This window comes from Ictidomys tridecemlineatus, chromosome 5 (assembly GCF_052094955.1).
Source record: "Ictidomys tridecemlineatus isolate mIctTri1 chromosome 5, mIctTri1.hap1, whole genome shotgun sequence".
Taxonomy (NCBI): domain Eukaryota; kingdom Metazoa; phylum Chordata; class Mammalia; order Rodentia; family Sciuridae; genus Ictidomys; species Ictidomys tridecemlineatus.
In genome coordinates this window covers 13,031,144-13,044,686 of record NC_135481.1, presented here as the reverse complement: position 1 = coordinate 13,044,686, position 13,543 = coordinate 13,031,144, and the positions used below count along the sequence as shown (strand labels likewise).

The 13,543-nt window shown below is 35.9% G+C and overlaps 1 protein-coding gene across 7 annotated transcripts in view; it reads left to right on the top strand.

The window, feature by feature from the left end:
* Lrrc49 (leucine rich repeat containing 49) overlaps positions 1-13,543 on the top strand; it is a 161,982-nt gene that overhangs the window by 46,621 nt on the left and 101,818 nt on the right. For 6 of the 7 annotated variants that reach the window (XM_005316744.5, XM_005316743.5, XM_078049357.1 and 3 more), the window contains one exon: positions 13,238-13,299. In XM_005316744.5, coding sequence (XP_005316801.1) covers positions 13,238-13,299 — 62 coding nt within the window. Of the gene's footprint in view, positions 1-12,989; positions 13,130-13,237; positions 13,300-13,543 lie in introns of those variants that run through there. The other variant, XM_040274134.2, reaches the window with a different exon arrangement.

Sequence of the window (13,543 nt, the reverse complement as noted above, 5' to 3'; positions counted from 1 at the left end):
TTTTTCTGCATCTATCGAGATGATTATATGGTTCTTTAAGTCTATTGATGTGGTGAATAACATTTATTGATTTCCGTATATTGAACCATCCTTGCATCCCAGGGATGAATCCCACTTGATCATGGTGCACACTTTTTTTGATGTGCCTTTGTATCCAATTTGCCAGAATTTTATTGAGGACTTTTGCATCTAGTTTTATCAGAGATATTGGTCTGTAGTTTTTTTTCTTTGTGGTGTCTTTGTCTGGTTTCGGAATCAGGGTGATGTTGGCCTCATAAAATGAATTTGGAAGAGCTCCCTTTTTTTCTATTTCCTGAAATAACTTGAAAAGTATTGGTATTAATTCTTCTTTAAAGGTTTTGTAAAACTCTGCTGTATACCCATTCTGTCCTGGGCTTTTCTTGGTTGGTAGTCTTTTGATTGCTTCTTCTATTTCATCCATTGATATTGGTCTGTTCAAATTGTGTGTATCCTCCTGACTCAGTCTGGGCAAATCATATGACTTATGAAATTTATCGATGACTTCACTATCTTCTATTTTATTGGAATATAGGTTTTCAAAATAATTTCCAATTGTCTTCTGTATTTCTGTAGCATCTGTTGTGATATTGCCTTTTTCATCCCGTATGTTAGTAATTTGAGTTCTATCTCTTCTTCTCTTCGTTAGCATGGCTAAGGATCTGTCAATCTTATTTATTTTTTCGAAGAACCAACTTTTAGTTTTGTTAATTTTTTCAATAGTTTCTTTTGTTTCAATTTCGTTGATTTCCACTCTGATTTTAATTATTTATTGCCTTCTGCTACATTTTCTGTTGTTTTGCTCTTCCTTTTCTAGGGCTTTGAGATGAAGTGTGAGCTCATTTATTTGTTGGTTTTTCCTTTTTTTGAGGAATAACCTCTAGGCGATGAATTTCCCTCTTAAAACTGCTTTCATTGTGTCCCATAGATTCCAATATGTTGTGTCTTTATTTTCATTTCTCTCTAAGAATTTTTTTATTTCCTCCTTTATGTCTTCTGTAACCCATTGATCATTCAGTAACATATTGTTCATTTTCCATGTGATGTAGCATTTTTCCTTCCTTCTTTTATCATTGTTTTCCAGTTTCATTCCATTATGATCAGATAAAATGCATGGTATTATCTCCACCCCTTTATATTTACTGAGGGTTGCCCTATGGCATAATATATGGTCTATTTGAGAAGGATCCATGTGCTGCTGAGAAAAAATATATCCACTTGATGATGGTTGATATATTCTATATATGTCAGTTAAGTCTAGGTTATTGATTGTGATATTGAGTTCTATAGTTTCTTTATTCAACTTTTGTTTGGAAGATCTGTCCAATGGTGGGAGAGGTCTGTTGAAGTCACCCATAATTATTGTGTTGTGGTCTATTTGATTCTTGAACTTGAGGAGAATTTGTTTTATGAACGTCGCAGCACCATTATTTGGTGCATAAATATTGATAATTGTTATGTCTTGTTGGTGAATGGTTCCTTTTAACAGTATATAATGTCTTTCCTTATCCCTTTTGATTAACTTAGTCTTGAAGTCGATTTTATTCGATATGAGGATGGCCACCCCTGCTTGCTTACGAGGACTGTGTGTGTGGTATATTTTTTCCCAACCTTTCACCTTCAGCCTGTATATGTCTTTTCCAATCAGATGTGTCTCCTGGAGGCAGCATATTGTTGGATTTCTTTTTTAATCCATGTTTCCAGCCTGTGTCGCTTTCTTGGAGAGTTTACTCCATTAACATTTAGAGTTACTATTGATACATGGTTTGTATTTCCAGCCATGTTTGATTATTTATCTTTTTTTAAAATTTAGTTTGTTTCTCCATGATTAGCTTTCTCCCGCCCTCTGTCTTTACCGAGGCACTTCCCACTGATGGTTTTGGTTATTGTTTTTCATTTCTTCCTCCTGTAGTGTTTTGCTCAAGACACTTTGCAATGCTGGTTTTCTGGCTGCAAATTCTTTTAACTTTTGTTTATCATGAAAGATTTTTATTTCGTTGTCATACCTGAAGCTTAGTTTTGCTGGATACAGAATTCTTGGTTGGCATCCATTGTCTTTCAGTGTTTGAAATACGTTGTTCCAGGATCTTCTTGCTTTTCAGCGTCTGTGATGAAAAATCCGTTTTAAACCTTATTGGTTTACCCCTGAATGTAATCTGCCTCCTTTCTCTTGTAGCTTTTAATATTTTCTCTTTGTTCTGTATATTGGATATCTTCATAACAATGTGTCTTGGCGTTGGTCTACTGTGATTTTGTATGCTCGGTGTCCTGTATGCATCTACAATTTGTATATCCGTTTCCTTTTTTATTTTTGGAAAGTTTTTTGTAACTATTTCATTCAGCAGGTTACTCATTCCCTTGGTTTGAATCTCTATACCTTCCTCTCTCCCGATGACTCTTAAGTTTGGCTTTTTTATGTTATCCCATAACTCTTGGATGTTTTTCTCGTGATTTTTTACCAGCCTTTCTGAGTTGGCTAGACTCTTTTCAAGATGATATATTTTGTCTTCATTATCTGACGTTCTGGCTTCTCCTTGCTCCACTCTGTTAGTGATACTCTCAATTGAGTTTTTAATTTGGTTTATAGATTCCTTCATTCCTAGAATTATTGTTTGATTTTTTAATAATCTCTATCTCCTGATAAAGATGCTTAACTTCTTCTTTTATCTGTTTATGTAATTCATTCTCAATGTGTTCTTTTGCTGCTTGAATTTGCTGTCTCGTATCCTCTTCAAGGTTCCATTCCATCTGTCTAAGGTGTTCCTTGAGTTCTTTATATGACCACTTTTCTGATGACTCTAGGTCCTCCTGAATATTCAGGCTGTCCTGCATTGTTTGTACTCCTTTTCTTCTTTGCTTTTTCATGCTGCTCATGTTACTTCTTGTTCTGTTTGACTGCTGAGTTACTGTTTACTCCTATAAATTTAATTGATGCTTGGGAGGAAAGGTATTAGAAGGGAAGGGAAGAAGTCACTAAAGAGAATGAGAGTAAGCAGGTAGAATTCAAGGAAGGGGGAATGAGAAAATTGAAACAAAATGAAAAGACAAAATAAAAAAATAGAAAATAAAAAAGAAAAATAATTAAAATAATAATAATAAAATGAAAATTAAAATTAAAAAAATAAAATAAAATAAAAATATTTTTAAAAAATTTTAAAAAAAGTTTTAAAAACAACAACCAAATAAATGAAAATAAACAAAACAAAACAAAACAAAACCCCCAAATTAAAAAAAAATTAATAAATGCAGTCTTAGAGTTTGATTAAGTTCTCTTCCAATAGTTGGAGCTGTGCCCACTGGGCCAAGCTTTTCCTCTCAATAGACGGGAAGCAATCAGTGTGCAGCAGCTCTTCCTCCCAGACTGGGCAGGTCTCCAATCCTGAGTGTCTAGGGCCTTCTCTTGTGTCTAGTCACTTCCCCACTTTTCCTCAAGCCAGGCCCGGCTCACTGGTGACACTCACCACAATACTGGCTACACGCCTGGTCTGCTGCTCCTGGGAGCCCTGTTTTCATGAACGCCTGGGCACACTCTCTCTGTTTGCCATTCCCTGAGACCCTAAGTTTGTAGAGCTTGGGGCTGAGAACCCCCAGTGAATTTGCTTGCCCTCCGGTAGCCACGCCCCCGGTAGTTGGTGCTAGAGACCTCAGTTGTCAGCACTGTTGGGAGTGGTAGCCACGGTAGCCGGGAGTTCCGCACCACTGCTGATTCCCTTGGTCTGGCTATTGCGCTCATGGGAGAGCTGGGAGGGTCCCTTAAGGTTTCCCCGCTGTGTGGAGAGGGATGGCTAGGGGATTACACACCTGTCGCCGCTGGTTTCAATGAAGTTATCTCCTTCACAGCATTCTGGTGACGTCAGTTCTCTGCCATGGTGGTATCCCATGCAAATGGTGACGTTTCATTCCCTTTGCTGGGTGACCAATGCAACGAGTGGGTCCTGACTGTCCCTCCCAAGCCCTGTTTCAATCCTGTGGCCACTGCCTATGAAGGCTTGGTTGGCATTTACCTCCATAAGTTCAGAAGGGCCGACCAGTTGTTTCAGCGGGATCGTTAGTGCTGAGTCACAACAGTTAGGCTTCGAGAAGCAAGCGAATGGGAGCTTGAATGCAGCCGATCCGGGCTCGGTGTGTGTTCTGAGAGGCCTAGACTGTTCTCCCCAGATCCACGTCAGCTCAGCATTGCCTAGTGATCCTGAGTAAACAGCATTTAGACAGTTTACGACTCCCTATGCCCGCGCAGCTGAAGAGGTCAGAGACTTGATCTCTCCTCGCCTGCCGCCATCTTTGATATGTTTTATCTGTGTTCTCTAAGAATGTTTTAATTTTATCTTTGATGTCTTCTTTAATCCATTGTTCATCTTATAGCATGTTATTTAGTCTCCAGGTGTTGGTATAGGTTCTATTTTTTATTTTATTATTTTATTATTATTTTTTATTTTATTGATTTCTAATTTCATTCCATTATGATCTGATAGAATGCAGGGTACAATCTATCTATTTATCTATCTATCTATCTATCGTAATTGCTAAGAGTTGCTTTGTGGCATAATATATGTTCTACTTTAGAGAAGGTTCCATGTGATGCTAAGAAGAAAGTGTATTCACTTTTTGATAGATGTAATATTCTTTATATGTCTGTTAAGTGTAAATTATTGATTATATTATTGAATTCTATAGTTTCTTTGATTAGTTTTTGTTTGAAAGATCTAACCAATGGTGAAAGAGGTGTGTTAATGTCACCCAGTATTATTGTGTTGTGGTCTATTTGACTCTTGAAATTGAGAAGAATTTGTTTGATGAACGTAGATGATCCATTGTTTGAGGTATATATATTTATAATTGTTATGTCTTATTGGGTGGTTCCTTAAGCAGTATGAAATGACCTTCTTTATCCCTTTTGACTAACTTTGGCTTGAAGTCTTCTTTATTTGATATAAGGATTGAAACCCTTGCTTGTTTATGCAGCCCATGTGAGTGGTATGTTTTTTCCTAATCTTTCACCTTCAGTTTGTGGCTGTCTTTTCCTACAAGATGAGTTTCTTGTAGGCAGAATATTTTTGGGTCTTTGTTTTTTGTTTGTTTTTGTTTTTCATCTCGTATGCCAGTCTATGACTTTTGGTTGATGAGTTTAGGCCATTAACATTCAAGCTTGTTATTGAGACATGGTTTGTATTCCCAATCATTTTTGTTTTTTAACTTGATTTGGTTTCTCCTTTGATTGGCTTTTCCTTTAGTGTAATACCTGCCTTTGCTGTTTTTCATTGTTGTTTTTCATTTCCTTCTCATGGAATATTTTGCCAAGAATGTTCTGTAGTGTAGACTATTTAGTTGTAAGTTCTTTTAACTTTAGTTTACAATGGAAGGTTTTTATTTTGTCATCAAATCTGAAGCTTAATTTTGCTGGATTTTAGATTCTTGGTTGCCATCCATTTTCTTTCAGAGCTTGGTGTATGTATTTAAAGATCTTCTAGCTTTGATGGTTGGGGTTGAGAAATCTGAAGATATTTTAATGGGTTTCCCCCTATATGTAATCTGATCTGTTTCTCTTGTGGCTTTTAAGATTCTCTCCTTATTCTATATGCTAGGAATTTTCATTATAATGTGCCTTGGTGTAGATCTGTTGTAATTTTGTACATTTGGTCTTCTGTAAGCCTCTTGTATTTGATTTTCCAATTCATTCTTCAGGTTTGGAAAATATTCTGATATTATTTTCATTGAATAGATTGTTCATTCCTTTGGTTTGTAGTTTTATGCCTTCTTCTATCCCAATAATTCTTAAATTTGGTCTTTTCATTTTATCCTATAATTCTTGGATGTTCTGCTCTTGGTTTCTTATCATCTTCACTGTGTGGTCAACTTTATTTTCAAGATTATATATTTTGTCTTCGTTGTCTGAGGTTCTGTCTTCTAAGTGATCTAATATGTTGGTGATGCTTTCTATTCAGTTTTTAATTTGGTTTATTTCCTTCATTTCAAGGATTTCTGTTTTTTTCACAATCTCTATCTCCATATTGAAGTAATCTTTTGCTTCATGGATTTGCTTATGTAGCTCTTTATCAAAATGATATTTTGCTGCCTGTGTTTTGTTCTTATATCATCCTTTAATTCACAGAACATTTTAATTATGTACATCCTGAACTCCTTCTCTGACATTTCTTCTTCTATACTGACCATGGATTCTTATAATGTAGTATATTGGTTTGTTTGGGGCACTTTCTTCCCTTGTTTTTTCATGTTGTTCGTGTATCTTTCCTTCTAGCAGTGTGGATCCAAAGTGCTAGTTTTTTTTTTAAACAATATCTTTATTTATTTTTATGTGATGCTGAGGAATGGAACCCAGTGCCTCACACATGTGAGGCAGGCCCTCCGCCCCTACCCCCCAAGGTGTTACAGTTTTTACCGTATAGACTTATAGTGTCTCTGCAGGGTTCAAATACTTCTCCTTTAAGGAGGAGATCAATATTAATAGTTCCCAGTACAAACAATGTATGGCCTTAAACTATTTAGCTCCTATTAAATGTTTGTGGTTTTGTCATAATGGTGAGTTCATTTATTATCTACAATATAAACAGTAGGTTTGCAAAAGGGTCTACAGTTTCTAATGGTGGACAAAGAGAGAATGGGGTGGTGGTGAAGGGTGAGATAATAAGGAGGCAGGAAATGAGGATATAGAGTTATTAGATGTTAGGAAGCATGAAAGAGGAATCAAAAGAAGTTGGCTAGTAGCAGGAGAAAAGACAGAAAGGGATTTGGGGGAGACAAGTAAGTGGGAAGACAATAGAGAGTGTATAAAAAACAAATAAAATTAAGAAAAAAATGTAAAAATAAAAATGAATATACAATACAACTGTAATATACTATTCAGACGTCCTAGTCCTCAGTCCTAATGCATGAAAAGTACTTGGTTTCACAAATGTTGGGAATAAGAGGGCAGGAGAAGAGAGAGAGAGAAAAGAAAAAAATCTCCAAGGAAAATTAAAGGATTGTTTCTATTGGAGTTCAGTATCTTTCCTGTTTTCCTTCTCATCCAGTAGGTGGCTTGTCTGTTGTTTGCTAGTATCTCCACCCTCAGGATGGTGAAGATTATTAGGGTGGCAGGGTTGATCTTGGATGTGGAACTCCTAGAGGTGGGGTATAGCACTTGCTAGTCCCCGATGGGAGACTGTACCCCAAGGATCTCCTTTGGGCTCACTCATGTGTTGTAGGTGCCTGGCCATCTCCTTATATCGTCTGTAGACCTTGCAATTCCTTGTCTCTATTTAAATAGTCTCTAAATTGTATCTCACTCATCTCACTTCCTTTCTACTTCCCAGTCAGGAACCTTTCTCTCTGGAAGTCTTGTGGGCTGCATTCTGAGGTCTGTGCTCTGAGGTCTGCACACCTGTTGCAGAGAGCTGTTTTGTATCAGGCAGATCAGGGCCAGGCTTTGTGAGCTACAAACCATCCACGTAGCTGCAAGCACTGTGCTGGCTTAGTGGCTGTGAGGGAGAGGGGGAAGTCGGGGGACTATAGGTATCTTAATGTTGCTTTTAGATCCCAGCCGGTGACCCAAGCTGATAGTTGCCCCAACTAAAGATGGTGATGGTTGTAGTGAGCATAACCCAATATGGTGACAAAGGTGACCCAAGATGGAGGTGGAAGCTTTCAGAGATGAGGCATTGGGACAGGCCCAGCAGTGTGTTCAGAGATGCAGCTCAGTGGCATGCAGTGCCATGGCAGGTAGCTGTCTCCTGACCCTGTCCAGCATCCCCAGGTGGAGACTACTATGTGGTAGTGGTTTCAGTGTTCCAAGATGGAGGTGATGGTGGAGGGAGCACCATATTGGTAGATGTAGGTCCACATGGGAGTGGTGGCCAGGGGTCCTGCGTGGGCAAGCAGTTGGGAGTCCTGTGCAGATGCTGAGGCTGGGGGACCTGGTGGGAGCAGCTGTCAGGGGTCCTCTAATAACTCACAAAGAAACATTATTATCCTCCTGCTTGAATCCCAGGTCACGGAACAACAAGGAGTGCGGCCTCCCTTTAGCCTGCCATCTTGGATCCCCTATCCTTTGTTTCTTAATCTCTCTTTTATAAAATTTCCACCATTCTAATTTCTGTATGTTGCATTTTTGCAATCTCATTAATTTTTTGTTTCTACCCTCAAATTCACTTTCTCCTTAGCTTGTTTAATCTTCGTTTTCAGCCTTTACAGTATATTGAGTGTTTAATAATGACCAATTTTTTTTGTTTCTAAAAGTTTTGCGTTGATTTTTTTTGTAAGTGTCCTGATGTATTTAGTTCTGGTGCCTTATTTTTTCTCATGTTTTGGTTTCTTTCATGTATTTAATAATTTTAAATATAGATATCCCATAGTCCTTATTGGATAATTATATTCTTTTAATTTTTTGGCAGTTCTGCATTTGATGCCTAAAATTTCTGCTGAATATTGCTCATGGTAATTTTTTTATAGGTCAGTAGTTTGGGGTAGTCAGAAGACTGCAAAACCTGAGTTTGTGTCTTTCCAAATAGTTTTGCTAGAAGTCTTAGAGACATAAATGCTAGGGTTCCATCATTTTGTAAGGGATTTTTCTTAGATAATTCCCATAATATAAATTCAAACTACAAATTCAAGTGAAGAAGGCTTATTATTATTAAATTGAGGCTTTTAAAAAAATCTCTTTTCTCATAACTGTTCAAATTAGCTGTCCTGGATTATAAAGACTGAAAATCTTCCTATTCAGTGTATCAGTGCCTGCTTACTAGTCTTCTTTTTAGTTCCCCTTTAATTTTTCTTCAGGGATTACAACCATGTATAGAAGAAAATCAGATTAGAATAGGATACAGCTGGGTTGACTGATATGCATTGCCATGTAATAGTACAAAAAGCAGAGAAGTACAAAACACAGAGAAGCCTATTAATGCCTTTGGGTAACAGGGGCAGACAGTGGATTTTTTTCATTGGCATTTAAATGTATGAATAGAATAGTTGAAAAGATGGCTTACAGTTTTTATTCTTCATCTCATATGTGCTTGTGTTGCAAAGTAATGACTAGAGCAAGCAGTTATCTTGGAATTAATTTAATAAATCTTTTTATGAAAAGAAATACTTTTTTCTGTTTTCATATTAAGAATCTGTTTATGGGGCTGGGGATGTGGCTCAAGTGGTAGCACGCTTGCCTAGCATGCATGCGGCCCGGGTTCGATCCTCAGCACCACATTCAAATAAAGATGTTGTGTGTCCGCCGAAAACTAAAAAAAAAATAAATATTAAAATTCTTTCTCTCTCTCTCTCTCTCTCTCTCTCTCTCTCTCTCTCTCTCTTTTTTAAAAAAGAATCTGTTTATGGTTCTTAAAATTAAAATAATTACCTCTATGTATTTTTACTCTTGTCTTTTTTTGTATAAAAAATTAGAGTACTTATGATTTTCTTTTTTCTTTTTTTACTTATGATTTTCTTATAGCCATTTTTATCCTGTTTGGTGTATGCCCATGTGTTTTCACCTTGCTTCTTCCTTATTCCTCTGCAGGAGGTATTCTAAAAATAGCTCTAGTAATAGATGTTCCACACATGGTGAAATTGCTGAGTCATTTAGTTCATTTACAAAGTTTAGGAATATGGAAAACAGTGTCTAAGCAGACTAGACAAATGTGTTCCTCAGATGGCAATCATTATTCTCCTGAAAATTAAAGAATTAAAATCTTCGCAACAACCTTATAGCAAATAATTTTTATTTAAGTCTATTTTTAAAAGGATTATGTTTTGAAAATAAATAAAATGGCTCTAAGTCTTACTTCAAAAAATATTTTCAATGTGATTTTTCAGTATCCTTTTGCTAAATGCAAAAAAATCAACAATTTTAATAGGATTAATAATAGGAGCTATAAATATTCCCCTATAAATGCTACCTTATATGTAAACATTTTATTTCATCTTCTTTTTTCTCATCTTAGGGATGTTAACAGTTTGACTGTTTTGTAGTAGTTTCTCTACCTGTGAAATATATACCTCCACAAGAGAAATGTTGCAGGCTGGGATTGTGGCACAGTGGCAAAGTGCTTGCCTAGCATGTGTGAAGCACTGGATTCGATCCTTAGCCCCACATAAAAATAAACAAAATAAAGGCATTCTGTCTGTCTACAACTACAAAAAGAAGGAGAAGGAGAAGAAGTGATGTTGGGAGTGTTTAATGCTTGATGGTGAAATAAATATGTTGACAAAAAGATGTAGCTTCCTTACATAATCCTTAATCCCCATTTCTCCTTTCTCTATCTTCCTAAAATAATTATTTTACATTCTGGTGATAAGCAGATTGAAGAATGATAGTTTCACCACCAGAATAACATTGATAAAGCCAAGCTTCAAGCAGAATCCTTGGTGAAATCTAGTCATATCTTTGAGGACAAAGGCAGGACATTTATTTTGAGATTTCTTAAGATTCTAATTTAGGGTGGGTCTTTCAATGTAAGAGCCTAATTAAAATTGATAAATTTATGATATAGATTAGGATTGGAGAATACAGCAAGGTGAAGTTTTAAAATGAGAGATCATGGTATTAAACTTTCATTTTCCCTGGGATTAATAATATCTCATGTTCCTCATTAATGGAGGATTCTGTTTAGCTATCATTGATTATTATCCATGCTTCCAATAGTATAATAAAATCTCCCTCTGTATAGACAAAGATATCAGGTAATCTAAATTTTCCCATTCGAGGTTCTCCCTCTGGAGCCCTATGTCCTCTACCTCTGATGTGGACTGGGGGCTCTCAGGCCTGCCATACACACATCATTCTCAGATTTTTCTTTGCCTGTCCAGGTTGGTGAAGCCTACTGACTGAACTTTACATTTTTTTTCCCTTCTATGATTTACTCTCTCATATTAGAGGACCCATCTTTAGTAGTTTCTAGCAAGTCTTTTTTTTTCTAGAAAGAATTTATACATAGATAATTGATGCAATATATATGGCATTCTTTTTATCTATTATTGTACTAGAATTTCATTAACAAAAGATTGATTCAGAATTGCTAGAAAAAATAAAGCTCTTTTCTTACAGAAGTGAAATTTTTAACAAGAAAAATAATTATGGGCAATTAGTTTGCTTTTTAAACTTCTGGAAAGGCAAACTATATGTGATTATAGGGACATATAGTTGAATTCTAATTTTTAGTTTTCAGTTTGTTGTGAATATTTATATAGCTATCAGGTAATGACAGTTATTGATTTTAAAGATTTGATAAGGACTTCTGATAATATTTTGTTTTGTAAATGAAGATAAATTCAAAGCATTATAATTTTATCAAATAAACTTTTTAAAAAACCTTTTCTCACAAATCATATATATAATTTGGATTAAAATTCAATTGCAAAAATGATGTCTATAGTCTTTGAAGGAAGTATATCAGAGATCAAAGAAACAAATATAATTTTTAAAAAAGATTACTTGATTCAAAAGATATCTAGGCTACAGTTTCTCAGTTTCTCCCAGTTAGGTATCAGCAACGGTGCTTATGCTCAGGAATAGATTTCAGAAATAATTTGGGAAAAGAGGTTCCCAAGAGTACAGGGAGGGCTTATAGTTTGGCTTGCACATTTCTAGAGACCAGTTAAAAAGGAAGCTGCCATTTTCTTTGGGAAAGAGGGCTGTGGATAAAAATGAGTCCTACCACTATTCATTCCTCCATTTGGGGAATGTCAGAGAGAGGTTGCTGGAAGTAATGATTTAAGAAGTTTGCCAACATGTAAAACCCATTATCCACTGGGGGAAATTCTGTGGTCATTAAGAAATAACGTGCCACAATTCTATCACTTTCATATTTTCTTTGTATAACAACTTTTTAAAAATAAACAAATGCAGCATTGGGGGTAAAGGTAATTAAGCTCATATAATTTCAGTGCACTTACCAAATCTCTTACTAAGGTCTTGGAAATGATAGGGAGGAAGAAAGATAATCACTTCTGGAAACTATAAAACAAGTTTTCCACCCCCCACCCCCAGTATTGAACCCAGGGCCTTGCCCATGATAGGCAAGCACTTTATTACTGACCTACATCCCCAGTCCTTTTTGTTTTATTTTGAGATAGAGTCCTGCTAAATTTCCAATGCTAGTCTCAAATTTATGATCTTCATGCCTTAGCCTCCTGAGTGGCTGGGATGATAGGAGTATACGTACCACTACTGAAAAGTTTAAATAGCTCATATAACTAGGAATCATTTTAAATGATGCTATCCTTAAAAATGAAAAGTATTTTATATGATAAGTAGCACTATAGTGTTCTAAAGATCAGAGCTCTGGAATTAAGGTTAACTGGAATCTTGTCTTATCTCAGCCTCTAGGACAGTAGAGGGTTTCACCTTCCCATTCAGCCTTTTCCTGCTCCTACAAACAACCTCAACTGTTCACTTTTTCTCATATTTATGAGGTTGTAGATTAGGTAATTACTAAGCTTTCTCTTTTACAATTCTGTTACTGTATCCATTTCATTTCAGAAGGTTTGTGTCTTTTTGCTTAATGAAATTAGGTAGTTTTGCTTGTATTCATTTTGTATTTATTTTTTAAAATTATTTGGGCCCAAGCATTTCAGTATTTGCTGAGGGAAACTATTTAAATGGCAGTGATGTGCTTTTAACAAATTTTTGATCATACCACAAGAGCCTTTGATGTGTGCTTAGATTGGAAATTGCCCTTATAGTGCCCTTCAATAACACTATGACCTGCTTTCAGTTTTATGGGGGGAATTGTCAGTGTATTGTTTCATTTATAACCGAGTGGTGTATTTCCAAAGGTTTAAAGATAATGAGGTGAATAGCTCTGAAATTCTTACTATTGTTTGAAAGGCTAATTGTACAAATATAAAATATAAAGCTTTGAATGATTTCCTTTAAAAGTGACTTTTAACAAATGTCTGATCGTTCTGTGTTTGTGCTACAGTAAATGCTGAAGTAGCATTTTGGCATCTTTCCCAAAAGCATGCTTAAAGAGGCTAGCTGCAGCATCTCTCTCTCTCTGTTCTCTTCAGTGCTTTTTACCTTGCGAGTGGTGCAGCTTGTTCTGCGGATGTACTGAAACCCTCCCATTTAATCTGCAGTGGAGAAGAATGGAGCTCAATGTCCAGTAGAAATCAATGGTGTAGCAAGGTTGCAAGAAATAGAAATGACTATATATTTCAACAGCTGGGCAAGAAGGCATTTATAATAGGTTTTTTTCTTTCAATTGATATATTTTTGCTTTCTCTTTCCTTCTAGAGAGATGTGGATACTTTGCCCTGCCTCCAACGTCTGTTTCTCAGCTTCAATAATATTTCTAGGTAAGTGAAAACTCCCAACTTGTCATTTATTAATAACTTGATTGTGTGGGTTTGAACACTTTAATTTGAAATTGCAAATGCCTTGGAGAATTTTATTGACAAGGAAGATTTTAAATTTGAAAATGATAGGACAATCTTATGACAAAGTTCTTTGCAGAAAAATGAAGCTCTTTTGTATAGTATTGCCTCTATTGCTACAATGATGAAATTGATATAGCATATGCTTTTTATTTAATTATATCTT